This window comes from Seriola aureovittata, chromosome 17, assembly GCF_021018895.1.
Source record: "Seriola aureovittata isolate HTS-2021-v1 ecotype China chromosome 17, ASM2101889v1, whole genome shotgun sequence".
NCBI lineage: Eukaryota > Metazoa > Chordata > Actinopteri > Carangiformes > Carangidae > Seriola > Seriola aureovittata.
In genome coordinates, this window is record NC_079380.1 from 18470217 (window position 1) to 18490785 (window position 20569).

At 39.8% G+C, this 20569-nt stretch overlaps 1 protein-coding gene across 1 annotated transcript; it reads left to right on the forward strand.

The window, feature by feature from the left end:
- Positions 1–6243: 6243 nt before the first annotated feature.
- nubp1 (nucleotide binding protein 1 (MinD homolog, E. coli)) lies at positions 6244–20230 on the forward strand. The gene is made up of 10 exons (XM_056401709.1): positions 6244–6388; positions 7427–7531; positions 7748–7881; positions 9757–9825; positions 10091–10123; positions 10238–10328; positions 10435–10589; positions 15277–15387; positions 17935–18121; positions 18614–20230. Exons 1-10 carry the CDS (start codon positions 6358–6360, stop codon positions 18664–18666), a joined length of 969 nt encoding a protein of 322 aa, XP_056257684.1. The 5' UTR covers positions 6244–6357; the 3' UTR covers positions 18667–20230.
- The last annotated feature ends 339 nt before the right edge of the window (positions 20231–20569 follow it).

Here is a 20569-nt window from a genome sequence, read left to right on the forward strand (position 1 = left end):
GAAGAAAGAGGAGGAACTGGGGGAGGAGGATGGAGGGAACAGGGGAGTATCTGAGACAGAAGAACGATGGAGGGGAAGTAAAACCACATAGACATGGTTGTTAAAAAAAAAGTGTCCTTGTGAGAATGTGTCATTCTGCTTGTGGGGTAGTGTCTCTGACCATCAGGTCACCTCGACTCCTGTTGAAGACCATTGCATTGGCTAAGGAGAGTTCAAGCAGACAACTTCTTGAAACGAAAAAAAAACAAATGCAATGGCGCTCCAGATCAACACGTAAGAGCATGTTGATCTGATGCTTCCTTCAGCAGGATGACATCATTTGTTGGTTATGAGCTCATAATGCTATGCTCAAGGTTTGGTTAAGTTTAAGCAGAAAAATAACTTGGTTAGGGTTATGGGAAATTAATAGTTTGGGTTAAAATAAGTTTAAAAAAAAAAACTTTATTACTTACTTCATTAAGGTAAGGAGACCTTTGACATCCTGGTTGTAATACTTAACAATCGTTGTCCGGGTTAGAAGACGTTAACGCTGACTGTTGGAAATAAAGCAGCAGCAAACAGTGATCTTCCGTTCTGAAGTCATTTTCATGTCCCATCCATCCACCCTGACCTCCTCCATCTGCTGACTTTGTGGCTCAAAAGAAAAAGTCACCCAGCTTCCTCCTTCTCTCCTGAGGGGCAAGAATCATAATTACTACAGCCTCTAGAGAGCTTTGTCACTTGAACATAAACAAATATTTTAGGCGCTTACTGAAAAAATGATGCTGTCATTTGAGGACAAGCTAAAAAAAAAAACACAGGTTTTAGGCAAATATGTCTAACTGCAGATTCATGTGACTAAACCTTGTACACACCCACACCAAGGCAGCCGCTGTCATTGTTTTTACAGTTTAATGCTTGAACAAAGCCACGGCAGAGACCAGGAATATACCTGGAAGCCTGAGACACTTGGTGGAGATTTAATTTTTGGAAGGTGGCAAACAAAGCTTCTGCATAATTGATGGTATAGTGTATTAAAACATAAAGGCAATGGCAGCTGCGCAACATATTTGGCGTTCCAGGTTTGTTCTGTTCATATTTAAAAATCTGTGATAGTTTCTTTTGTACTTGATCTATGGATAAAAGGCAGAAAGGGAAGAGTGAACACCTTATGAAATCTAATGAAAGCCACAAACACTATGTTTCCTACTGTACTTCACATGCAGCTCATTAACCGCAGCACGTCCTGATCACACCCATCTTTTTTCCATAAACGACTTACTTCCTCTTTCCTCTTCAGTTGTGGGACTTCTCTTCTCTGCCACGCAAACACACGCACACACACAAAACCCTTTCTGTTAATCCTTATAGAAAAAGTGTGAGTTAAGTTAAGGCTAGTGTGTGTGCGTGTGTGTGTGTATGTGTGTGTGTGTGTGTGTGTGTGTGTGTGTGTGTGTGTGGCATTGTTCCCAGTGTGATGACTGCTTTTGCAGTCAAGGCTTAACTTTTGTGCTGAGTAACTCTGTGACCAAAATCTGACCTGAGTCCATTAGTGTGTGTGTGTGTGCGTGTGTGCGTGCGTGTGTGCGTGTGTGCGTGTGTGCGTGTGTGTGTGTGTGTGTGTGTGTGTGTGGTGTGTGTGTGTGTGTGTGTGTGTGTGTGGCATTGTTCCCAGTGTGATGACTGCTTTTGCAGTCAAGGCTTAACTTTTGTGCTGAGTAACTCTGTGACCAAAATCTGACCTGAGTCCATTAGTGTGTGTGTGTGTGCGTGTGTGTGTGCGTGTGTGCGTGTGTGTGTGTGTGTGTGTGTGTGTGTGTGTGTGTGTGTGTGTGTGTGTGTGTGTGTGTGCGCGCGCGTGTGTGTGCGCGCGTGTGTGTGTGTGTGTGTGTGTGTGTGTGTGTGTGTGTCTGTAGACCACTTGCTGAATGGACAGAATGTGTCTGACTTCATGATGGGCTATCTGCTCAACTGAACACTGCGTGTGAGTGCGTGTGTGTGTGTGTGAGATTTGACAAGTGATGTCATTGCTCATTCGCATGTATGTGCACACAAGCACACTAGCACACAGCATTTAGAGTTAATGATATGAGTACAACCCACAGTTTTATTAAGGAGATGCTCAATACTTATTACACATACATCACTTTTAGCCACAGTAATGTCGGTCTATTGGTCAGACCGCCACGGTGGTTCAAACTAAAACATCTCAACAAATGTTAGATTGACTGCCATGAAATTTTGTACAGACATTGATGATCCCCAACGGAATAAGAAAATAGTTCGACATAAGGATCTACCTTATTTGCTTACTGGTGAAGACTTAGATGGGAACGCCGATACAAATCTAATATGTGTCCATTAAATATATCGCAAAAAGGTTGAAAACATAGGAACTATTTTTGAGCACTTTCCAACCAACGGAGACTGAAGGAAGCTGTTGCTCCCAAGAAGTAGTTCAACACACAGCTTCCTGGAGACACAATTTAAAAAAACAACATATAATGGACTAAACATTGAGCTGTAGAAATGCTGGTAAGATGATTTTATTTCCTTTGGACAGAGCCAGGATAACTGTTTCCCCTGTTCCCAGTCTTTTGTGCTTTGTATCATATATGAGGGTGGTATTGATCTTCCGTGTGGAACTTTTGTTTCGTTTTTAGTTTGTCTATATTCCATTGTCAACACCAATGTCCTCCCTGCAGTGTTTTCATATGTTTACACCTCACTAATCAGGTTCGGCACTTTTCAAACACAGGTTAGTTCTGGTGGAAAATCTAGTTTCTTTTCAACCACAGTCTTGTTTTCATCAGTTTGGATGTCCATTTATTTACTTTCTTCAATTCTACAAATATGCAGTACATAGGTTATCTAATATATATGTTCTGCATACACATGGGCATTAACGAGTTAAATAAAGTCAGTGAAATATTTAGGGTTTTTTTTTAGATTCAGTATTACACACTCTCTCTGTCTTTTTCTATTCAAAGAGCCAATATGACCTTTTTAGCACTTCCATTAAAGGGTGTGGAGAGGTAGAGGAGGAATACCAGAGAAAGAGGAAGGATATTATAGCTATTTCAAAAACCACTCCTACAGACTACAGCCTCCAGCTGTGCTGTCGCTTTTGTCTGCTTAGACATTCATGTAGCCTCGAGGAGTGAATTACACACCTAATGACGCCCTTATCTTTGCTCTCTGTCTCTCTCTTTCTGTGCTGCAGCCCTTGCTCACTCTGTTCATGTCTTTGTACGTGTCTCGCCGTCTGTCCCTGTCTCTCTTTTGATGTCTAATTTAAACGTTCTCTCCCTGCTGTCACTCAGGGATTTTTCTCATTGTTTTTGTCTTTCTTCATTGGAAACATCTCTAACTCAATTTATAACTGCCTCATCTGTAACTACAATCAAGGACAAGTTCATGCAGCCATGATATATCAGACATGTTTTATGGAAATTTGTCAATGTAATTTTAACTAATATTTACTACCTGTGTTCTTAATTCCATTTCTAATCTTGAACATTATCTCTACCCATATATCAGTGCCCAGAAACACTGTGCTCTAACAACCTACCACGAATGTGAAAACAGTGATAAGCTTGTTCATGGCTCGTGTGAATAAGTTTGCCAGTTAGTGATGGCTGGGCTGACACAAAGAAAATATCACATTACACTCTTGACAGGGCAAACAGCTGGGGGGGAGAGGGCACTTAACACACACAGACACACACTTACACATTCACACAGGCGATTTAATATGTTACACACAAAGGGAGAGAAATGTTTATGAAGGAACATACTGACAGACATTTCAGAAATCTGCTCATGCTTTTATTGGATCAAGGGATGTTTTAGTCACACACATAATGCACAGATGTTCCTGAACAGACACACACACACACACACACACACACCCACACACACACACACACACACACACCATTCTTCTTGGGTCCCCTCCAGATCACAGCATCATCAGGGCTGCCGAGCAGGAAACCAATAGACATGACTGCCAGGTGACACACACAGGTGCATCTACCACTTCTCTTTGTTCTCTGATTGCAAAGCCAGAAAACTGATACTCTTCTGACCAATCACCATTTTCTAAAATGCCAATAAGCCAATAAAACAGTTTGTTCACAAAGTTTAAATGTGTTTGAATAGAAACAACTGTGGACTACCAAGACCCACATAAAATGATATGCAATACACACACACACACACACACACACACACACACACAAATGAAATGAATGAAAAAAGAAAAAGTCAGAGAAGTGGAGAGAGATGCCACAAATTTAACACATTGAAGATGTTGTGTGCATTTCTTTAATTAAAGAATCATTCTTAACCTGTTACCTCATCTAATTAAGTAAAATGTTTACGCAGCAGTAACTTATGCCAACTGTATTGCTGATACTTCCTGAGGATATTACTAGCCTTTGCTCTTTACACTTAATGTTCTCTGAGATCCCCCTAAATTGCTGAATTCCTCACTTTTCTAAATGTTAGAAATAAAATTTCTAAGATCATTAATATTTCCATGAATTTTAATGACATATTAATGATGTTAAAATGCCAAATAGAGCAGCTTTAAAATGTTATATATTCAGTTCAGCAACTTTAATTTCAATTTCTATAAAACTTGAATGTGTATTATACAACCCCCCTTCTCCCTGATTCTTTCCTTACCCGTGTGTGTATGTGACTGGAACTTTTCCAGGCATGACTGAATCAACAGCACCCCCCAGTGGGAACTCAGTCATCCGGCACAGATCCGGCTGAAGTGCGATCCGACTTGTTTTCGGAGTCCAACAACCCATAACCAGGTTTGAAGCACACACGGACAGCCATTACTGTTCTGGCGGTGGGCCTGAACGGCGTTTGTTAATTTCCTGCTATTTTCCCCATGCCAGCCCTTCCCTTAGATGCAGGATGGAATCTGATTACATAACATGTTGATTTATTAAAAGACTGCTCACATTCTCATGGACACAGAGTAAACCGGCATGAAGTCCACAAGCAGCAGCAAAAATCAATAAACTGCAGTGGTAAGTGAAGGTAAACTGCAAGTATAAGTCCAACAGCAGCTGTGCACGAAGTTCAAGTTACTAATAAATAATAATCACAACATTCATAAACATACAGTTCATTAATTTGAAAACAATTTTGACTAATTGAAAGGCTTAAATGTCACATATGGTACTCCTGGGCCCAAGGTCTGAATTATCTGTCCCAAAGCTAGACATCAGAGAGAATCCATAGATTAACACAAGGGGCACTGACTTTGTGAAGAATCAACAGATGTGTATTCCAGTAAAATATTGATTAAATGTCAGAAGTGACAAATGAAAATGTGGAATCCAGGAATTGCATTACTCTTCGGCTAGTAGTCAGGCTACTGAAGTTATGTAGCTGAAATTACTTTGAGCCACTAGATTCCCTCACCAACCCCATAATCTATAGTAGCTGTGTAGTGTACCCACTAACAGATCTCATCCACATTTTTAATTGGATATAAAGTTTAAGATTTGAAACACTCATTTTGATGATAGCAATGTAATTTACAGTACATGTTCAGAGTTGTTAAGACATTTACTCTGCGTTGTTGTGGATCCATGTCTGTTCATTTAGAGCAGCACATATTATTATGGTCTGGATTTAAATGTAGATTTTTCATCTTAACATTAATTCTTTGAACTCTACTCCAGCATAGTGTAACAAAAATAGCAAATTCATTCCCCACCTCTGTCATCAGACAACTTATGCCTCTTTTTGTGTGGCAGTAGTGAAAATTAGTCATTGTCAAAAGTGTTGTGGTTTCAGAATGATGGAGACAATTAGATTCAAAATATGATACAGGCTTGGGATGATTTTTTTTCCTCGGCAACTATCATGTTTTTCCCAAATGATGTACAAATGGATTGATGCAGTAAACAGTGCATGTAGCTGCCATGAATGGGGGAAAAAATTCCCGGGGGAGCATGTCCCCTGAATACAGACCTAAGTTTGGGCTAACAGGGGCGGAGCCAGACATTGTTTACAATGGCTATTTCTTTAGTTTATATTATAGGTTCATTTCGTGTATACTTTGATATACTTGGACATTTGCAGAAGCGGACTGAAAAGACTAGAATTAACTGAATAAAGCACCGAAAACCAGTTTAGTTCGGCTGAATCATAAATGTAATGAATCGTATGAGCCTGACGTGTTTACTCTTTAATACATTATTATCATGTTATTTCACACAGTCCATGTCTCAAACAGATGCGTTGTTGCCAGAGAAGGAGGTTTATAAACGACGCCACAGAAGTTTCCTGTTGTGCGTATCCGGAACCATCAACGAGGGAAGACTTTCATTGACGGACGCTTGTGTGAAGATGTCGGACGTACCAGATAATGCTAATGAACGTAAGATTTTTAAAAGTTAAATTTATGTGGATTGTATCTACTAGACCATAAACCTATTGGTTCGCGATTTGGCGTTTTGTAATAACGTCTCACTGGTTGTGGTGTGTTTTAAACAAACGTCTGTTTTACTGTTGACAAGACTACACTTAAAATATTCCTGTTATTTTCCAGGGTTTTTACATCCAGGCAGGTTCATCAGTTATAATATCGCCACCTGGACGTGCAGTGCTGGGACATTTTAGTCAGAGCGAATAACAAATTGCTTCGTCAATTGTGAAGTTCAGTGACGCAGTTATTAAAATGTTAGTTAGATAGTTAGATTAAATTAGATAAACATCAGCGGATTAATGCCAAAACAGAAATTTGTCTGGACAAGTACTAGTAAATAGTAAATACCGACGGTCAGTTAAACAGTATTGAATGAGTTTGTAATGAAGCGCCACAGTGCTGCCTGAAATTGTGCTGATTCACTGTGACACAGTTTTCAGGGTCCAGAAACACAGTGAAAAATGACCACCTGGTGTTTCTCGATAGAATACCACTTTTAATCATATTAATCTGCAGTATGGAATTGTATAATAAAAGCAGCTTCCCCTTTTAATTGACTTTGTTAAAATGATCATATTCCTCTCTAATCTGTAGCTGTGGGATATCTGCACAGGGTGAAATATTCAAACCCGAAACCTCATGTTTTTGATGGCCACACCAGTCCATCAAATGGAAATATTCCAGATGTTTTCTGCAAGATTTTTTACACATTTCCTCAAGATTCTGTTTGGCGCGTTTAGTGTGTTTGGAAGCTAAAATATATCCTCTAGAATCAAAAAGAAAGTCATGTGAGTTTTTCTGCACAGCTGGATTTTGAAATGACATGCCAGTTTCCAGGTGGGTTAATGAGGTTAAAGAAAAGAAGCTCAACTGTAGAGTTGGGTTTTAGCCACCTGAACCAGGCCCAGAACATACTTTGGGTTCAGATTGTTTTAAGATGCTCTGATATAGCCATCACAATAATAACTGGATTCCTATTACTCCTTTCAGATTGTCCAGGTACAACAAGTGAGCAAGCAGGAAAGACATCATCATGTCAGGGCTGCCCCAACCAGAAGTTGTGTGCTTCTGGAGCCACCAAGGCCCCAGACCCTGGTAAGATTGTTAACACACCTTGATATTATGGTAATTTGATATATACATTGGGGTTAGACAGTTCAACAAATCCACGTGGGATTAGTGGGGGACTTAAATTTGAATTTAGTGACTCATGGTGAAGCTGATTCAAACTCAAGAGGAAAAGTGAGGAGTCTTGTTCTGCTGCTTCACACATCTCCATCTTTCAACTCCTCCCCCTGTTTCTCATCCCAGCCATAGCAGAGATAGGACTGAAGCTGTCAACAGTCACACACAAGATCCTTGTGTTATCTGGAAAAGGAGGAGTGGGGAAGAGCACATTCAGTGCCCATCTGGCCCACGCCCTGGCAAGTGACAGCACAAAGGAGGTAATGTTTGTGTTTGCATTTTACATCTCTCTCAAGCGTCTCTCTGTGCTGCCTGTGCTCTAGTAGCTACTAGCTCAGTGGCAGAATGGCCACTTGGTCTTGTGTAGTTAATAAAGTTAAAACAACAAAAAACAAAGGTTGGATGGTGGGTCCAGGTGAGCCGTGCTATATAGCTGAGGTGGTGACAGTTTCGTTGTGACATCACAAAGTTACAGAAGTCCCAATGGCTCTTTTTAAGGCAGTTTGTGAATATGAGCTGTGTGGATTTCTCTGTGGATTGAGCGCTTTGATACTTTCACAGTATTTATATAGAACCTAGACCTGCTTTGTAATCAAAAAAGACATGGAAATCTCAGTCACCTTCCTTTTTTTTTTTTTTTTTTTTTTTTCGGGCTATTTGTGCCTTTATTGATAGTGCAGTAGAGAAAGACAGGAAATGGGGAGGCAGAGAGAGGGGGAATGACATGCAGCTAAGGGCTTGTCCGAACCGGGGCCACCTGCAGCGAGGACTGTAGCCTCTACACATGGGGAGGATGCTCATCCAACTGAGCTACTCGACGCCCCCTCACTGTCTACTTTAAGATGCGTTTAAAACTGTGTTGTTTGTGTCTATTTACCTCCTGCTGTGCCTCGTTTACACTGGCTGAGGTTTAGTCTAAACTCAGTCGCCTTGTCCTGCAGAAATCATCAAAGTGCCACTAGAGGTCACTGTTGACATGGTTCAAGGGCATCAAGTTAAGCATAAGGGAAGATTTCAAACCACATTATTAATTCATTATTAGTTTCTAAAAAGTTCAAAAGTCACCATGTATAAACTTATTAAGGCAAAACTTTTACCAGTGTGTCACTACTTATATTGTGTAAGTACATTTAAAAGATGCCACATCTGCATCAAGAAAGAGGGTTATTGTCTATTTGACAAACTGAAGGGGTCAATTCAGAACAGCCACACACTGTATGAGTCACCTGAGGAGAAAAATATTATATATAGAACATAATGTATTTAACAGATTGAATTGCAATAGGGTCATTATTGTAGAAGCAATGTTTCCAGTAACAGGGTTTAAATTTGTTTTTGATTAAAAAAAAAAAAAAAAGTGTCTTTGTGATAACAAAATGTGCAGCTTCCTGATAAAACCTCTGTAGGCTCTGTTGTTATTCCTGATTTCTTTCTGTAGCACTGACTAATCTGTTCTCTGAACTGCAAAATTAGAAAAACAGTTTGTTAAATTGCCATTTACCAAGTTAATGTACAACATTACCCTGTACCCAGATTAGCTGCTGTAAATCTGTGGTACAACAAGTTATAGTTTAGCTAAACTGCAGCTAAGCTAATCAGTGAAATGGCAAGAGCACCATTCAGTTCACTGTTTAACTTAAGATAAGTCAGTGTGTATTGTGGACACAGTTACTGTAAACCATAGACCTTGGCTAGTTTTAGGATGGAAGGCCAAACCAGTTCAGATTTAGCTGTGTTAATGTGAATAGGAAAAACACCTGTGTTTTTCTTCCCCACCCCACTGTCCTGATGTTTACCACATTCCCTCACACTGTGGGATGTGTCACTACTTATCAGTAGAAGCGAACCCTTCACAGTGTGTCTTGTTAAAACTACTTGTGTGCATAACCATGTTCAGCTGTATAAAAAGCTGCTGTAGTTCAAAGACAATGGATAAAACCTTGTCAGTCCTCCTCCTCTCTGATGTCTTCTTTGTAGCCTTTAAGACATTTCAAGAGGTCAGCGTCCTCACCCTCAATGCTTGTTGCAGACAGTTGTTCAGAATTAAAAAACTGAGCCTGAGTCTGTTGCAGACTCCACTGCACTAGAGACTAAAGGGGGGTTTGTTTTTCTGCTCTCTGCTCTTCTCTTTCTAGGTTGCCCTGCTGGATGTAGATATCTGTGGTCCATCCATTCCAAGGATCATGGGCTTGGAGGGAGAGCAAGTAAGCTGTGGCTTAGTTAATGGGAAAATGAATAATAGTACAGGTACAACACATAATAATGAGTAAATATCACAAATCTGTGCAAAGGACGGTGTCCATGTTCTTCATTTTACATAAAGTATACGTGGTAAACTTTTTTCCAACCACATATTGTATTAATTCTTTGTGTGCATATCTTGTTTTAGTTTGTTTTTTGTTTTATTTTTTTGTGTAATCAAGCTTTAACGTTGGACTACACGTGCCTAATCTGTTGTTTTGTGCGCAGGTTCACCAGAGTGGCTCAGGCTGGTCTCCTGTGGTGAGTCACTTCAAACTATGCTGCTGGAATTTTTTTTATGTTTAATTCTTCGAAGAAATTATTGTTGCCTATATCATAAATATGTGTTTGTGTGTTTGTGTGTGTGCGTTGCAGTATGTGGAAGACAACCTGGCAGTCATGTCTATTGGTTTCCTGCTCAGCAGCCCTGATGATGCTGTGATCTGGAGAGGACCCAAGAAGAATGGTGTGTGTGTGTGGGGGTGTGTGTGTGGTGGGTGTGTGAGAAAAAAATTGTTTTACTTTTTCCATGTCATGCCACTATAAATTGTGTGGTGTTCGTCTCCAATCAGGGATGATCAAGCAGTTTTTGAGAGATGTGGACTGGGGGGAGCTGGATTACCTCATTGTGGACACGCCCCCTGGCACCTCTGACGAGCACCTCTCTATTGTCCAGTATCTAAGCTCCACCCACGTTGATGGAGCTGTTATCATCACCACACCACAGGTACACACATGGACAAGCATATAACCTATAACAGTTGCTGCAGTAACTAACATTGGGCCTCATTCACCAACCTCTCTTAAGAAGAAACCCAGTTACACACTTTTTTTACGAAGATTCTGACTTTCACAAATGTTTTCTGATTTGGGATTTGTTTCTAGATAAGAACAGAATCTACGCACACTTAAGATCACTCTTAAGCACATTTGAGTACTGAGATTTTTGAGCAAAATAAGTGGTTATTGCGTTTTCTTCTGTTCTACAATTATATATTATATTATTTATAATAAGATAATATTTTTGTCATTTATAATATATATTTTTTTAAATAACCTTTGTTATTTTATAAAGCATTATGGTCTTTTAATATAAATTAACATTACATTAACACTTAACGGCTCGTTTGCAGCTCACCTCCTGCAGCAGTACCTCCACTTCAGAACTACTAAAGTTCATTTTGCGTTTTGATTCCGGTGCTCCATCTTTAGATTTTCATTTTTGGCATTTTCTCAACTTTCCCTTATGGTATCTCTTTGTGACGTCTGTCTGTGCCTGCACAATTCTGCAGTTTAAGAACATGAACCTGATCTACAGGTGCATTTCAATAAATTAGAATATCATGGAAAAGTTCATTTATTTCAGTTATTCAATTCAAAAAGTGAAACTCATATATTATATAGATTCATGACACACAGAGTGAAATATTTCAAGCCTTTATTTCTTTTAATTTTGATGATTATGGCTTACAGCTAATGAAAACCCAAAATTCAGTATCTCAGAAAATTAGAATATTACATAAGACCAATAAAAAAAAGGGATTTTTAATACAGAAATGTTGGCCGACTGAAAAGTATGTTCATGTATATGCACTTAATACTTGGTCGCGGCTCCTTTTGCTTGAATTACTGCATCAATGCGGCGTGGCATGGAGACAATCAGCCTGTGGCACTGCTGAGGTGTTGGAAGTCCAGGTTTCTTTGATGGCGGCCTTCAGCTCGTCTGCATTGTTGGGTCTGGTGTCTCATCTTCCTCTTGACAATACCCCAAAGGTTCTCTATAGGGTTCAGGTCAGGCGAGTTTGCTGGCCAATCAAGCACAGTAATACCATGGTGATTAAACCAGGTATTGGTACTTTTGGCAGTGTGGGCAGGTGCCAAGTCCTGCTGGAAAATGAAATCAGCATCTCCATAAAGCTTGTCAGCAGAAGAAAGCATGAAGTGCTCTAAAATTTCCTGGTAGACGGCTGCGCTGACTTTGGACTTGATAAAACACAGTGGACCAACACCAGCAGATGACATGGCTCCCCAAATCATCACTGACTGGAAACTTCACACTGGACTTCAAGCAACTTGGATTCTGTGCCTCTCCATTCTTCCTCCAGACTCTGGGACCTTGATTTCCAGATGAAATGCAAAATTTACTTTCATCTGAAAAGAGGACTTTGGACCACTGAGCAACAGTCCAGTCCTTTTTCTCCTTAGCCCAGGTAAGACGCTTCTGACGTTGTCTCTGGTTCAGGAGCGGCTTGGCAGGCCCATGGCCTGGATACATCTGTGCGCGGTGGCTTTTGATGAACTGACTCCAGCCTCAGTCCACTCCTCGTGAATCTCCCCCAAATTCTTGAATGGCCTTTGCTTCACAATCCTCTCAAGGCTGCGGTTATCCCTATTGCTTTTGTACCTTTTTCTACCACACTTTTTCCTTCCACTCAACTTTCTATGAATATGCTACAGCACTCTGTGAACAGCCAGCTTCTTAAGCAATGACCTTTTGTGGCTTACCCTCCTTGATGACTGTCTCCTGGACAACTGTCAAGTCAGCAGTCTTCCCCATGATTGTGTAGCCTACTGAACCAGACTGAGAGACCATTTAAAGGCTCAGGAAACCTTTGCAAGGGGGTTTTCTGTTAATAAGCTGATTAGACTGTGACACCGTGAGTCTACAATATTGAACTTTTTCACAATATTCTAATTTTCTGAGATACTGAATTTTGGGTTTTCATTAGCTGTAAGCCATAATCATCAAAATTAAAAGAAATAAAGGCTTGAAATATTTCACCCTGTGTGTCATGAATCTATATAATATGAGTTTCACTTTTTGAATTAAATTACTGAAATAAATGAACTTTTCCATGATATTCTAATTTATTGAGATGCACCTGTAGAGTTTTCTTAAGAACAACTTATGAAAGTTCTTAAGAAAATACTTAAGACGATATTTGTGAATGACGCCCACTAACTGCATTTACAGCAACCGTAAAGGGGAATTCTGCCATAACCACCTGGATTTGTTCGTTTAGTTGGTGGTTTTTACCTTAATCTACAGAGTAATAGTGATAGTGACACTAAAAACCACAACGAGATTATTAGACAACAAACGAGATCTGATAATAAGATCTGATGCTGCGGTTAAACACGGGTATCATGCCATATACTCAAAACGCAACATTGCTACAGCTGCATTATATTTTGGCATCTCTGTTAAACATTAGGTTTTGTTATAATGTCTCTAGTAATCAAAAGCAAAGACCTTATGTCTAGAATTCACATCAGAATATATTAGCAATCATAAAAGAAGAAAACCAAAAAGAGAAAAAAGAGAGGGGGTGACTGTATAATGGAAGACCATGATAGAGTGTAGTAGTTTGTCACAAGTGGAAAACCCCTCACTCCCCATACTCCTGTAAGTGTCACCAGTCGTCTCTCCACCTACATGTGTAACCCACAGCTAAATGCAGTAAGTAGCCAACCATTGGGGGTTAGTGGAAAATAATTCTGAGAAGATTGAGAGAAATTGGCACAGCTTTCAAAATGACATATTTTGTTGGTCATTGAAGTGAAATGAAGTAAATTTAATCTCTGCAGCAAACAGACATTGAAAAAAACTGTTACTTTCTCCAGTAAAATCCAACTGTATTTGTGGCATGTGCAAAAGTTTGAACAATTTGCTACTTTTAAATCATCGGAACTTGAGGAACTCATTTAGCCTTAATTGTCTTGTTACAACTTGTTTGCTGATGACATTTCCAGAGTTGATAAATTCTCTGACTCTAAAAAAAAAACCTATGCCCAACTGAGGATCTGAAAATGAAGCTAACTGACTCCTACAAAGAAGGAGCGGTTATTAAAAAAAACAACCATAGCACTTCCAGTTTGAAATGGCTACTGTCTGAAATGGCATTATGAAATGACAGTTAAGGGGAACTGTCTAGGCCAGACAAGATCTGAAAGATCAGGAACACTTACAGAAAATAAGACTGCATATCTGCTGTGCCGAAAGGCAAAACAAAACCCCCATATGACTGTAACGTATCTGTCGGACACGCAAGGGATGGGGTTTTAAGTTTGATGAGTGTTGAAGCTTGCTGAGGGACATTTTTCTTATTTTAGCATAAGGCTGCAACATGACAAAATGTGAAAACTTTGATGATCCCTGTAACTTTTTTGATAGTGCTTTCATTTCACACAATGTTTTTACCAAATGGCAACCAACAGAGGATGCTATTTTATCATGAACTCATAAAAGTTTAAGCTCCACTGCCCACACTAACTGCCATGGCACAATATAAAGTTGTTTAATAGTTAAGTACAAAACACAAAATTGTAGCAACACCCAACATGAAATACAGAACAGTTAAGCAGAAAAATAATAAACCCTGTGGATTTGCAGGTGTCCTCTCCTGAAGTATACATTATATACTATCAAAGCTATAGGTTGTATATAGATGGTATGTATTCATTTTACAGACACGCGTATAAACCCAACACAATACTTTGAGGCTTGGTTGCTGACTGCACATTATTTCACACCTGCTTTGATAAGGAATGCTGGTTTGTTTGTATGACAAGGACAGACTAACGTTGGTGTGTGGACTAAATTGGCTACAGACCTTTCAACACACTAATACACACACATTGACCATCTTATAAATATAGACATACACACTGTGAATTAACCCATGTAATCTCCAATTCTAAGACAATACTCAGTGGTCCTTTGAGCTAATACTGGCTAAAATATGAAATGCCATACTGAAGGTTCTTCTGCAGTTTATGCACGGTATCAAGCAGCAGCTAACGTTAGCAGTTCGCCATTATCATTGTAGCTATAAAGAAGTCTTAAGTGTGTCAGCATGCCAACATTCCTGTGTGCTCAGGGTAACGGCTAACTGTGCTTAACCTGCAGTGTTTTGGAGCAGACTTTGGACTAAAGATTTTTGAAAAAAAAATCTGTTCTGCTCTTGTTTAAGTTGTTTGTCCTTTTCATTCTAAGAAAATATGACACTTAAATGAAGTCAGGACTTACGAGGTCAGACAGCAGTTGAATCATTTCCTCATTCCATCAGCTCTCGCTTAACCAAAAGTCACCACCTATGAGGTGGGAATTACCCCTGGAAAGAGGCCAGTTGCCTAGCTCTTGATATCAAAGAGTATTTTTTTCACACTCTAACAACTAACACATTTATATGTGAGAGCTAAACACACAGCTTTTTCTCAAGGGAACACTGATAGCAGACGTGAGTGAAGGGAAAACAATATTAATGGATCCTTTCTCTTTCGCTCTTCTCACTCTGTTTCTTCCCTATCTCTCTTCTCTCCTGTCTGCCTTCTACCTCACCCTCGTGTCTTGCATTGCCTTTCTTTTTCTGTTTCGCTATTTCCGTTTCCTCTGTCTGGTTCTCTCTCTCTAGGAGGTGTCGTTGCAGGATGTGCGAAAGGAGATCAGATTTTGTCAGAAGGTCAAGCTGCCAATCATCGGAGTGGTGGAGAACATGAGCGGTTTCGTCTGTCCGAAATGCAAGGTCACTGACAGATTCACATGCACGTACACTTGTAAAGAACATAATGTCATGGCTCTCTTGAGTTTCCCGTTATTTCTACAAGTCTGATTTTTCTCTGATAGAGTGACTGGAACAGATACTTCTTTGTCACAAAAAACATTCATGAAGTTTGGTTCTTTTATGACTTTATTATGGGTTAACAGAAAAAATCATCAAATCTGCTGGGTCAAAAATATACATACAGCAGTGCTAATATTTGGTTACATGTCCCTTGGCTATTTTCACTTCAATTAAGCGCTTTGGTAGCCATCCACAAGCTTCTGGCAAGCTTCTCGTTGAATCTTTGACCATTCCTCTTGACAGAATTGGTGCAGTTCAGTTAAATTTGATGGCTTTCTGACATGGACTTGTTTCTTCAGCATTGTCCACATGTTCTCAATGGGATTTAAGTCAGGACTTTGGGAAGGCCATTCTAAAACCCTAATTCTAGCCTGATTTAGCCATTCCATTACCACTTTTGATGTGTGTTTGGGGTCATTGTCCTGTTGGAACAACCTAACTGCGCCCAAGACCCAACCTTCGGGCTTCTTCATTATCCCATTTACTCTCTGTAAAGCACCAGTTCCATTGGCAGCAAAACAGCCCCACAGCATAATACTACCACCACCGTGCTTGACGGCAGGCATGGTGTTCTTGGGGTTAAAGGCCTCACCTTTTCTCCTCCAAACATATTGCTGGGCATTGTGGCCAAACAGCTCGATTTTTGTTTCGTCTGACCACAGAGCTTCCCTCCAGAAGGTCTTATCTTTGTCCATGTGATCAGCAGCAAACTTCAGTCAAGCCTTAAGGTGCCGCTTTTGGAGCAAGGGCTTCCTTCTTGCACAGCAGCCTCTCAGTCCATGGAGATGCAAAACACGCTTGACTGTGGACACTGACACCTGTGTTCCAGCAGCTTCTAATTCTTGGCAGATCTGCCTTTTTGGTGGTTCTCGGTTGACTCTTCACCCTCCTGACCAATTTTCTCTCAGCAGCAGGTGATAGCTTGCGTTTTCTTCCTGATCGTGGCAGTGACAAAACAGTGCCATGCACTTTATACTTACAAACAATTATTTGTACTGTTGCTCTTGGGACCTGCAGCTGCTTTGAAATGGCTCCAAGTGACTTTCCTGACTTGTTCAAGTCAATGATTCACTTTTTCAGATCCATGCTGAGCTCCTTTGACTTTCCCATTGTAGCGTTTGTGGGCGTTTGTATCCAATGAGCCCTATTTAAATGGCCTCAGAGAAGTCCCCAGCTGTAGTCACTCATAATCACTCACAAGAAGTTAAGAGGCCTTGCTATGAAGCTCATTTCATTGACACAACTTTCTAAGTCACCAAAATTGCTAATTCATGTTGCTGTATGTATATTTTTGACCCAGCAGATTTTGTCACTTTTTCTGTTAACCCATAGTAAAGTCATAAAAGAACCAAACTTCATGAATGTTTTTTGTGACAAAGAAGTATCTGTTCCAGTCACTCTATCAGAGAAAAATCAGACTTGTAGAAATAACTGAAAACTCAAGAGAGCCATGACATTATGTTCTTTACAAGTGTATGTAAACTTTTGACCACAACTGTAATGCTCAGACACACTTGTATACAAACACAATCAATCTGGATGAAAAGCATGGAAATGTACAGTACATGAACTGGGGAAGCATCTGGGCAAATCATGCATTAAAAAAAAATTTAAATATTAGTCATTTTTATCTTTCTGCATCATCCCTCATTAAAGGACACGATTTTTAAAGTACTTAAAGGGCCACTCCACCAATTTTGCACATGGACATCAGTTTATTTCTTTTGAGGTGTACTGCTCAGTCTGTGAAAACAGTTGTATGAATAACCCTGATGATGTCATAGCGATGTCATTAGGGTCGTCTTGGATTGGTTTTATGTGTTTAAAAGACAGTAAGAAAGAAAGGGAGCCTGTGTTTCGCAGTTGGGAGGTTTAGTTTGACAGATGTCAGTATTTACCAGACAAGTAAGATCTAACAAAACACACTACAGAGTTGCATTATGGGAAATGTGTTCCAGTAGCTTGACTCATACTAGGGACTTAAAGTCAGGATATATTGGCCTCCAATGCCTTGATTTTGACCATTCTCCTTTTTTCATCTGTCCCATAATAAGCCGCTTGAACAGAGAAAGAAACATTTAAGTATCAAACCGCTCCAGATTCAGAGCCAATACTATATTGAAAACACTGTTGAAGGTGATGTTTTTCACAGTTACACACAAGTCAGACTCAGTTTTACTGTTTGCACATTCAAACCACCATTGTGATTTCATTTGTTATTGACATTAAATGATGAAACAGACTACAAAAAAAAAAAAATTCATGGTGATTATGACAGTGACCTCACAATGAAAATGTGAACATCTAATCTAAACATTTAAATATTTTCCGTTCCTGGACTCGACATGTAAACAAGCAGCACCTGGATCCTAGGTCGTTTAGGCCCCCTGAAAACAATCTGAAAATGCAGCCAACAACTTTGGTTTTTCTTTGTCCTCTCTCTTGCAGAACACATCACAAATCTTCCCTCCCACCAGCGGAGGCGCTGAGCGAATGTGTGCGGATCTGAATCTGCCTCTGTTAGGAAAGATACCTCTAGACCCTCGGATTGCACGTAGCTGCGACGAGGGCAAATCTTTCTTCAACGTAGTACCCGACTCTCCTGCTGCTAAAGCGTACCAGAGCATTGTGCAGAGTGAGTGTTTACAAAGAATCCATTCACAACACAGACATACACAAACATGTCCCGTGCCCATTTGTCCACCTCTTTCATCATATTGTGAATTTCGATAGATTTCTGAGTAAGGGACATTTGACGCGCGACGATATATTTTGACTTCCATCGAAGTCCCTCCATTGTTTTTGATGACTAGATGGTTTACTTGTTGGTCCAATTCCTGATTAAACGTAATGAAAGGGGAAGTGATATCTTTACAAATGGGAACCAGTCTCATAAAGGGGAAGAAAGGTTTATATCGAAATTAAATAACTGTGCTGCATGAGATTAAAGTTGAAGCATCAAATTTGTTTTTTTTTTAGTAGTGGATGAGTCACCAGGGCTTTTGCCTCGTGCATGCAAACACAAAGATAAAAAACAGAAGTATAGTTATCTGTTTGGAAATCTTAAAAAGTTAATCAAAACTACTATTTTCTTTAACACTAGCTCCTCTCCTCTGTCCTCCGCCAGGTATCCAGGACTACTGTTCCAACCATGTGACAGAGGAGCAGAGCACCACCTGAAGACCCTCTGATGGCGGCCATACTGAACCACAGCACTAGATAGATATGAATATGCTATGGTAGATATGAAACACGCATAGGAAAGCCCATAACATCAGTATTGCTACGTTTATTAAAGCTACAACATAATTGTAATTCGTGACAGGCAGCGACGTTGGTATTAGTTTGGTGAGGTGGCCAAAATAAGCACTTCGGTCCATTCTTCATTTTCGATTCTTGCATTACAAGTTGTTCCTACTGAAGATGTAAATCTCTGAAAACAGGTTGCAAATATAGAATTTAAATTTCAAGGTGGAATAAATGATTTTCCTAAAACAGCTGGGCACTGTAGTTGTTACTAAACATAACTCTAACAGGAGAAAGTAGTATATTTGTTGGGGAGTCTTTTCAGCTGCGGATTAATACACATGTCCTCAAGTGAGTATTTACAGCTGCAGAATAGTGTTTATGGGATTGACTCAAAATAACCTTCAGTGCCCACGTTAATGGGTAATAGTAAAGGAACATGCCACCCAGTTTAACGGTGTTGCTTATTGATGTGTTAACAGCAAACAGCAAAATAGAAAACAAAGCTCTATGGCACAGAGGGAGAAGATATATTAACCCTGGGTTACACGGAGAGTGATTAATCATGGAATCAATTCATTGTCTGTTTTTGTCTTTTTATGGGATTCATTGACGATAAGAGAAATATAGAATATCACCAGACTTATCTTTATGTAAGTTAAAGTGCAGGCGGGGGACCAGTGCAGTGTCAGAGGCTCAATTTGGCACAATCATACATATAAACTATGTGACTTCCTTTGTAAGATGATACTGGCAAATACTGTCACTACTGTTAATACATGGTATTTGGGGAAGTTAAAGCTTTGATCATGTACTAGTTCAAGCAGTGGAGACGTTTAACCATTTCGCACAAGGACATTTTTCGGCTATCAATCCACTGGCCCTCATTGACCCTGGTTGCACAGAATCAGATCGTTCCAAAGTCTGACCATAAGGAGGAAGAGACTCACATCCTTATTGTGGAGGGCTTCCTGCTTTACACCTACGGACCATTGATCGACGTGCTGAACCAACGTTACTTTATTTCCATCCCATATGAAGAATGCAAAAAGAGGAGGTACTCTAGGAACTACTTGGTGCCAGACCCCCCCGGTCTGTTTGATGGCCACGTCTGGCCCATGTATCTGAGACACAAGAACAGAGAGTCAAATGTGGCACCAATAACTGGGGATTGAACCCATGTAGGTTAACCACTGAGCACACATTTGATTTTGCTCTGTCGTTGATTGTAATCATTCCACCTTTCAAATCAGCAGAGTTTTATAGAGAGATGTTAACCTTCCATCTAAAGTTAAGTTTACATCACATTTACATCACGATTTGAGCGACTCTTCCTCGTATAGAATAAATATACCAGCAACAACATAACTTGTAAAGTTGTATTCCCTGTTTTGAAATACTGTTGTCTATGATTCCATTGATTTTATGTTAAAAAAATTATTTGGACAGATGTTTATGTAACGTACATCACGTACGTAATAAAATACCAAACATGAAATGGCCTATCATGATTTTTCTATTCATTTTACTAAACCCTCACTGTAGGTTTGTTTTTGTATTGTTTATCTGCTTCTAAGTCTAGGTTCTGGGTAAACTTTAATGTTAAAACTCACAGTTTCATATGTATTGATGATGATTGCCTGTGTGCCTGTGCGTGCGTGTGTGTGTACACACGTGTGCACTTACTCATGTTGGGGGACATAAATTTGTTTGCATAATCAAATTGTGAGGATTTCATTTTAGAGTAAGGGTTGAGGACAAGAATTTCCTGCTTGGTCTAAAGGAACTGAATATAAGTCAGTATAATGTCCCCTGAAATGATGGAAATCAACTCTGT

Coding starts and splice junctions, on each gene's coding strand:
- nubp1 (XM_056401709.1), top strand. CDS start 6,358: ATGTCGGACGTACCAGATAATGCTAATGAAC. Junction 7,532..7,747: donor CACCAAGGCCCCAGACCCTG/GTAAGATTGTTA, acceptor TTCTCATCCCAG/CCATAGCAGAGATAGGACTG. Junction 10,590..15,276: donor TTATCATCACCACACCACAG/GTACACACATGG, acceptor CTCTCTCTCTAG/GAGGTGTCGTTGCAGGATGT.